The sequence below is a fragment of the Vicia villosa genome, linkage group LG7 (genome assembly GCF_029867415.1).
Source record: "Vicia villosa cultivar HV-30 ecotype Madison, WI linkage group LG7, Vvil1.0, whole genome shotgun sequence".
In the NCBI taxonomy this organism is placed as follows: Eukaryota; Viridiplantae; Streptophyta; class Magnoliopsida; order Fabales; family Fabaceae; genus Vicia; species Vicia villosa.
This window is the reverse complement of record NC_081186.1, coordinates 83,163,107-83,172,034: the sequence shown is the minus strand read 5'-3', so window position 1 is coordinate 83,172,034 and position 8,928 is coordinate 83,163,107. Positions and strand designations below refer to the sequence as shown.

General features: G+C 31.4%; 1 protein-coding gene and 1 pseudogene across 1 annotated transcript in view; one reads left to right on the top strand and one right to left on the bottom strand.

Annotated features, from left to right (window-relative positions):
• The first annotated feature begins 1,680 nt into the window (after positions 1–1,680).
• Positions 1,681–4,183, top strand: LOC131621000 (rop guanine nucleotide exchange factor 5-like; annotated as a pseudogene).
• A 163-nt stretch (positions 4,184–4,346) lies between these two features.
• Positions 4,347–8,928, bottom strand: part of LOC131621002 (uncharacterized) — a 6,583-nt gene continuing 2,001 nt past the window's right edge. Inside the window, exon 2 of the mRNA XM_058892202.1 lies at positions 4,347–4,709. Within this exon, the coding sequence (XP_058748185.1) occupies positions 4,620–4,709 (90 nt within the window). The 3' untranslated portion in view covers positions 4,347–4,619. The remainder of the gene's footprint in view (positions 4,710–8,928) is intronic.

The window sequence follows — 8,928 nt, the reverse complement described above, 5'->3', positions numbered from 1 at the left end:
TTAAAGTAACTGTAGAAATTCTCTTAAAGTTAATACATGAAAATAATTAACTAAAACAAATTATGCATACAAGTAGCTAAACACAAACAAACTATTTAACTACTATTTTTTGACAAAAACTATTTCACTACTTAAACTAAACTACTCAATATATTTACGCATAAAAAAAAACTTTCGAGATTAAAGAAAAGATAGGTAATTTTTCTTTTCAAAACTATCTTCCCAAAAAAAAAAGTAGGCCCCGTTTTTGAAAAAAAATATAGTAAAATTACTTTTCATATTCTTTCTCCAGATCCCGCTACTAAGAGAGATGTTTACTTCTTAAAATATCTTATATACGTAGGTGGAAATAGGGGAAGGGGTCAGATTTATCCCGACTGAAGCAAGAGTAATATTCTAAACTACCGTTGCAGTGCATTGCAACGTTGAACAGCCTGCCGGACTCCAACAGTACTATTTTTCAATTCACCTTGTGATAGCTGGCGAACCGGGCAAAAGAACTTGCCGCTGGAGCTGCTCTAAAAGAAACTTTTAATACTCATAATAACGAGTAGTAGTAGTATTTCATTCAAAGGTCCATAAGTTGCCACATTGCCTTCTCTTTTCTTTTTGATAAAAAATTAACCCATAAGCAACTCAATGAAGGCAACGCGGCAATTTATGGACCTTTGAATGAAATACTACTACTACTACTCGTTATTATGAGTATTAAAAGTTTCTTTTAAAGCAGCTCCAGCGGCAAGTTCTTTTGCCCGGTTCGCCAGCTATCACAAGGTGAATTGAAAAATAGTACTGTTGGACTCCGGCAGGCTGTTCAACGTTGCAATGCACTGCAACGGTAGTTTAGAATAAAATAATAATAAAAATAAAACTATCCATATCCAGTAAAGTAAGAATGAAAAGTGAATACTAGAGCCTCTTATGAAAGAGGGTATTTATAGTTCACAACACTGTGTCAAGATCTCTTGTTTTGGGCTAGATTCGCAGGTCTAAAACAAGTAGCTTCCTGATCATATGTGGGTAGAACAAGATCTGCGCATGATCTTCGTCCTAGATCAACTATCCATTATGCTTAGAAGGTGGAGGACTGAGTCTTTCGAAAGGCAGTTGGCCACATGTGCTTGGATGGGTACGTGGGTAAGAAGTCCCCAACGACCACTGCTATCTGAATTACTCTTGTTGGGCCTTCATTGCAGTATGCTGAATTGGGCACTGTCATGCGTGTTTTTGTAGCTTTGGAAGCCACATGCTCGTCCAAAACAAAATTTATTAAATAATTAATATATCTAATGTATTTATTGTTCAAATATATTAATTATTTAATGTATTAAAAAATAATTTTTTACTTATAAATAAAGGCCGAAGTTAGAACAACATTCTATTTTGTGATTAAAGATACTTTACATTTATTTTTAAAAAATAGATAAAAATATTATACATATGTATATTTTGCCATAGTAAGTAACTATCTGTTTTCAATATACAGAAAGCTTAAATTTTCCTTTAATACACTCACAAAAATTGCAACAAATTAATAAAAATAGTATGCATTGATAATAATAAAAACAAATATAAATTAATGCAAATGACAAAAAAAAAAGTAATTTCACCTTTATTCAATTATTTTATTTTAATCAAAAAGAAAAAGCCATAGAGACGTTACCATGCTGTGTGGCAACAGAAAAGAACCATTTTTTCAAACTTTGAAAATTCAAAATCAAACCAAATTCATCTAAGACAAAAACATAGTGTTTATGTCCGTGTCTTCATCATCATCATCACAATCCTATGTTATGTTCTTTTCCCGTTGAGTGGTAACAATAACAAACAACCCCATTTCACTTTTGGAATTCAAAACTTTTCAAGCCCGTTTTTTTCCTCAAAGATGGAAACTTTATCCACAAACAGTGAAGATTCGCACAAGAAAAAAGATGGGTCTCGTTATTCTCTCACTGATTCAAGTGCTGAGTCTAGAAAAACAAGTTTCAGTGGATCTAGTTCTACTTCCACCTCTTCAGTTTCCACTTCAGATGAAGCTAAACCAAAAGGGTTTTCTTCTACTCCTCCTCCTCTTGGTTGGCCTATTCTCAAAGCTACACTTTCCAATTCAAAGCGTTTGAATTCTGATGAGAAACATAAACCCAACTTGGAGTTAGATCACAGGAAATTTACCTCTATTGATTTAAAAATCCCAGGTTAGTTAAGTTTTTTGATGTCAATAATCTGAATTTAAGTCATTGATTATAATATCTATTAAGTGCTAATTGTTAGATTTTTGTTTTTAATTGGAACAGATGTTGATATGATGAAGGAGAAGTTTGCAAAATTGTTGCTTGGTGAAGATATGTCAGGTTCAGGAAAAGGGGTTTGCACTGCTTTGGCTATCTCTAATGCTATTACTAATCTTTGTGGTATGTTTACTCACATAGATCCATATTGTAATTCTAAAATTCTTTGGTTTGTTTAACTTGTCAAATGCTTCAAAATTCAAATTTTTTGTTTTGGTATAAGTTGAAGAGTGTGTTTAGTTTCACACTAAGAAGAGCTAAAAGTGATTGTAGACTCGTATTATGGTTTAACTCACTTTTATATGAATGGATCCAACCAGAAACCTTTTCACATTTAAATCACTTTTAACTAAAATCACTTTTACAAAATCTAATAAAAAATCATTTTTTTGTCGATGTAGAACCAAACACGCGCTAAATTGTATGATTTATTCGATTCATTTTGAGCTTTATGATCATGTAGCTACTGCATTTGGGCAACTATGGAGACTTGAACCACTTCCTCACGAGAAGAAAGAGATGTGGCAGAGAGAGATGGAATGGCTTGTTAGCATTAGTGATCATATTGTTGAATTAATTCCTTCTTGGCAAACATTTCCTGATGGAAAGAAACTCGAGGTAAAACTGGATCGAGTTTTGAGTCCATTGCTGAAACTTTGAGTTCAATCACTTCATACATGTAATATATGAAGTATGATGTTTCTAATATGGTCCATTTTGCAGATAATGACTTGCAGGCCTAGGACAGATATTTGTATCAATCTTCCAGCCCTTCGCAAACTCGATAACATGCTACTCGTGAGTATCGATTTTTGTTCTCTCATGGCATATTAGTTGTTCTAATTGGCGAAGACATCGTTGAATGAGTGCAGTTTTCAATTAACTTACAGTTTTGTTTGAACACAGGAAATATTAGACAGCTTCACAGCTACAGAATTTTGGTATGTTGATCAAGGAATTGTAGCCGCTGATGCAGATGGTTCCGACTCTTTTCGCAAGTCAATTCAGCATAAGAAGAGAAGTGGTGGCTCCCTGTACCCCATGTCCTCGCTGCAGGTCTCAGTGAGAACTCAAGAAAGAAGTTGAATCACTCTAGAGAAAGTGCTAGTCAAATTCTCAAAGCAGACATGTCTATCAACAACATTGCTTTGGCCGAAATGGAAGTTCCCGAGTCATATTTGGAAACTCTCCCTAAGGTCTTACTTGCCCTATATCATTGAAATGCTTACAAGTTACTCTTCTGTCAAATTATGACATTGTTTTGAACATTAGTTTGCGTTTTCATAAATGTGTCCTTACTTACAGAACGGAAGAGCTTGCCTCGGAGATTTTATTTACCTATACATCACATCAGATCAAAGAGAGGATAGGATTGGTTGAAACAATCAAGTAATAATTCACATCTAAGCAATCAAGTAAGCATTACCGATACTTCACATTATTAGCAATTCGTAAATAAAATATAGAGTAGTTTCAACCAATTCGTGTGAAGAATTGTGCGTGCCGTTTCTGAAACAAAGAGAACGAACAAACGAGGAAAGATGTTAATGCCCAAAAGGCATTATCGTCCCTCTACCCTTTTTCGACCGCGACAGATATAAATTAATTTTTTCATAGTTAAATATATTATTGGGAAATATCTAAACATATTCATAAAAATTAATTTTAAATAAGATACTATTATAATACTAGTTATAAAGATGAGATTACATAACTTGATACTTGAAATCTTATCACACAGACATACATAGTAAGAACTAATATTAATAGATAACACAACATAGCAGTAGATAGATAACACAAGATAGCAGTGGATAGATAACACTCTAACTTACTAATATTAATAGATAACACAAGATAGCAGTAGATAGATAACACAAGATAGCAGTGGATAGATAACACTCTAACTTACTAATATTAATAGATAACACAAGATAGCAGTGAATACATAACACTCTAACTTACTAATATTAATAGATAACACAAGATAGCAGTAGATAGATAACACTCTAACTTACTAATATTAATAGATAACACAAGATAGTTAGATAACACAAGATAGCAGTGGATAGATAACACTCTAACTTATTTCAAGATAGCATAGCAGTGGATAGATAACACATTAACTTATTTCTAGATAATAGTGGATAACATTTCTGACAATAACTTGATAGTATTAGAGTTTGAGCTAACAAAATCGGTTGGTAAGATGAGAAGTGTTCTTCTATATATACTTTTTCAATGCTCTATCTCCAACCAATATGGGACTTTAGGATCTTCCTAATACACTCTCTCACGCCCAACACTCTTTTTGGGCTTGGTGCGTGGATATTAACGGTGGGCGGCCCATGGTTCCAACACTCTCTGATTCTCGTAAAACCAGTGACACACTTCGATTTTTCCTGGTCCAAAACCAAGCATCTGAAAAGCAACGTTTTTTTAATAAGCAATGGAATTAAAGGGAGTAAAAGGGATACTCCGCCCAAATACAAAAGGAAAGCTCCAATGTCTCAAAACAAGAGAACGGTAAGATATTCCAACAATAAAAATTACAATTATGCACCGGTTTGTAAAACGAACAAAGCCATCTCCAAGAGTTAAACACTATCTCCGTCATATATTCGGTGAAAAGATTCCTCTTATTTTTGTATGCATAAATATATTGAGTAGTTTATTTTGCTATTTAGCTTAAATAGTTTGTTTGTCTTTAGCTACTTAATTCAAAAGTACAAGAGAATCATTAAAAATGTAAAATAATATTCTTTATATATAGTACATAACAATTCTTAAATTTAAAATAGCTTCATAGATACTCTACTCACTTCTCCAAATATAATTTATTTTTTAAAATAACTTTATTTATATTAAAATATTTATAATTATTTATTCATATATAAATTATAAATATATTATATTTTTTAAATTAAATTTATTACTTTATTTATATTAAAACGTTTATAATTATTATTATTTATGTATATGAATTATGAATCTTATTTGCTCTATTTTGAAATTAGCTTTTACGTTGTTATCGATGGTTTTACAAATTTTCTTATTTTAATAATTTAAATATTTTTCAAGTTTAGGCTAACACTATAAATGAGAATAACACTACCACAGAACCAACCATCCCTACCCATTTTTTTCTTCGAAATGTTAAGGTTTTTTCAGATTCTCAGTTCCATGTTGTTTTCTCCACCTTGTCTACAACCATCACTTCAAATGAACCACCTACCTTGTTTAAAACAATCACTTCAAATGAACCACCTACCTTGTTTAAAACAATCACTTCAAATGAACCAACAATATGTTATCTAAAGGAAAGGTTCAACAAATCTCAACTTCCTTCTTTGTTCATGGTTGCAAAGTTGTTATCAGACATGACTTTGAAATCCTCCAACTTATGGAAGAAAGCAAATCTCTTTTGCCTCTCTTGCGAGGATGATCTGAAACTTGGTGTTTAAGTATAGTGATTCTCGATATAACAGACATATACGATATGTTCAAACAGAATTTAAAGTAGATGGTAAGAAGGATGATCTGAAACTTGGTGTTAATGATAGCCTCATATAAGGTATGTTCTAAAAGAATTTAAAACAGATGCAGAGAAGGATAAGAATTTCGTTCTTAATGATTTTTTTAGTTATTCAGCACAAGACGAGGGTAAGTTAAATTTTATTGAAGCAGACAAATATTTCAGGGAAGAAATGTTATGGAGTGGGACAAAAATGTCAATGCCTGACATTTCTGACAAATACCCTCCTGAAGTTTTTTGCCACGTTCTATTTTCAGTCTCAGTCCCGTTATTTCTGAGCAACAACAAATTTACGATGTTTTTTAAGAAAAACCCGATCATGAAAAAAATGAATATTAAATCTATGGACGAGTACGCTATTCCTTCTAGTCCAGCGGGGTATTAAAAATGTGTTGTTACCGTCCATCATATGATTGACTTTTTGTCACTAGTATTTTGGATACTAAATTAAGAGTGAATAAAACCGAAAATAATAATTGGTCATCTTCGACTGTTGTGATGGGTGTCGTTGAAAGGATTAATAGTGAAGTTCTTGTTTCGTGTCATCATAAATTATTTTGTATGTATGCCATCATGTACCAAATGTGAGAATTTATCATGTTGAAATAATGAATCTCAAATGAAATTCAGTGATAAACAATGGCGTAGTGTTACGATGAATTTATCAACGTGATGTGAACTCCATGCAGTAGTGTTAAGATGACATATTGCTACGCCATTGTTTATCCTAGATTTTCATTTGAGATCCATTATTTCAGCATCCTCACATTTGGTACATGATGACATACATCATAGAGGGGAATAATTTATGATGACACGAAACAACAACTTCACTAATAATACTTTCACCCACACCCAACACAACACTCGAAGATGACACATTATTATTTTCGGTTTACAAAGTCAATCATAGGATCGACAGTAACAACACATTTTTTAGACTCTCTTGGACTAGCAGGAGTAGCGCACTCGTCCATAGATCTAATAATCATTTTTCCCATGATCGGGTTTTTCTTAAAAACATCATAAATTTGTTGTTGCTCAGAAATAACGGGACTGAGAGTGAAAACAGAAAGTGCCAAAAAATTTCTGGAGGGTATTTGTCGGAAATGCCAAGCATCGAAATTTCTGTCCCACTCCTTAACATTTCTCCCCTGAAATATTTGCGTGCTTCAATAAATTTAACTTACCCTCGTCTTGTCCTGAATAATGAAAAAAGTCATTAAGAACGAAATTCTTATTTTTCTCAGCATCCACTTTAAATTCTTTTAGAACATACCTTATATGAGGTCTATCATTAACACCAAGTTTTAGATCATCCTTCTCAGCATTTGCTTTAAATTCTTTTGGAACATACTGCAGGGGCGGAGCCAAGGCCCAGCCAGCCCGGGCAACCGCCCGGGCTCAACCCCTATTTTCTTTATACTCCCCCAATTTAATAGTTGATTTTTAGATAAAATCAGGGGTAAAATTAGGGGCAAAATTAGTAAAAATAATGTGTGAAAATTAAAACAGATGAATAATAAATTGTGTAAAGTTTTTGCCCAGGCTGTCTAAATTTTCTGGCTCCGCCACTGACATACTGTATATATCTGTTATATCGAGAACCACTATACTTAACACCAAGTTTCAGATCATCCTCGCAAGAGGGGCAAAAGAGATTTCCTTTCTTGCATAAGTTGGGGATTTCAAAGTCATGTCTGGTAACAACTTTGCAACCATGAACAAAGGAGGAAGTTGATATTTGTTGAACCTTTCCTTTAGATAACATTGTTGGTTCATTTGAAGTGATTGCTGTAAACAAGGTAGGTAGGTGGCGCATTTAAAGTGATGGTTGTAAACAAGGAGCAGAAAACAACATGAAACTGAGAATCTAAAAAAAACTTAACATCTTAGAAATTTTTTTGGGTAGATATAGTTGGTTATGTGATAGTGTTATTCTCATTTATATGTTAGCCTGGACTTGATAATAAGCCACAAACACTTGAAAAATGATTAAATTATTTAAATAAGAAAACTTGTAAAACCATCAATACCAACTTAAAAGCTTATTTTCAAACAGAGCAATTATCATAATTCATATACATAAATAATAATTATAAACATTTTAATATAAATAAAGTAATAAATTTAATTTTAAAATATAATATATTTATAATTTATATATGAATAAATAATTGTAAACATGTTAATATAAAATAAAGTTATTTTAAAAAATATATTATATTTGGAGAAGTGAGTATAATAGCTATCAAGCTAGCTATCAAGCTAATTTTAAATTTAAGAATTGTTATGTACTACATATAAAGTGCGTTTAATGTAATAATATTAACATTTGCTCATTAGCTTAAAACATAGAATAAGTAAAACTGTTAAAAAGTAGAGAATAATAATTATGAGACTAATTATATTTTAACATTGAATAAATATTATTTTATATTTTTAATGATTCTTTTATACTTTTAAAAACAAGAAGTTAAAGACAAATAAGCTATTTAACTATTTAAGCTAAATTGCAAAATAAACTACTAAATATATTAATGCATATAAAAACAAGAGGAATTTTTTTCAGCTTAAAATGGAAAAAGAGATTTTTTTTACAACTTGAAATAGAAAAAAAAAGAATATGCTTTGTTTTTCAAAAACCTAAAAAAATGAGGAAAACAAAACTCTATAATTTGTGTTGATTATTACCGATAGGGGTGTGCATGGTTGGTTATTTCCAAAAACCAAACCATAACCATTTTAAACCCATTTAGTCAAAACTGGTTATAAAACCAATTATAAATTTGGTTATGATTATATAACCGGTTTTTAAAAAAAAATCAGTTTTGAAAATTATTTTTTTCGAACCTATTTTTTTTCAAAAAAAAATTAATATTTTGAGAATTAAAATATTTGGTTTTGAATAATAACCGGATTATAAACGAATCCAAAATAATTTAACCGGTTAATAAGTATTTAATTATATCTGGATTATATGAATGGATAACCAAACCATTAATAACTAAACCGTCATTCAATTATATCCGGATATTTAAAAGTGGTTTAGGTTTGGTTATGGATTTAGACATTAAAACCGGATATTTTGCACACCTATAACTA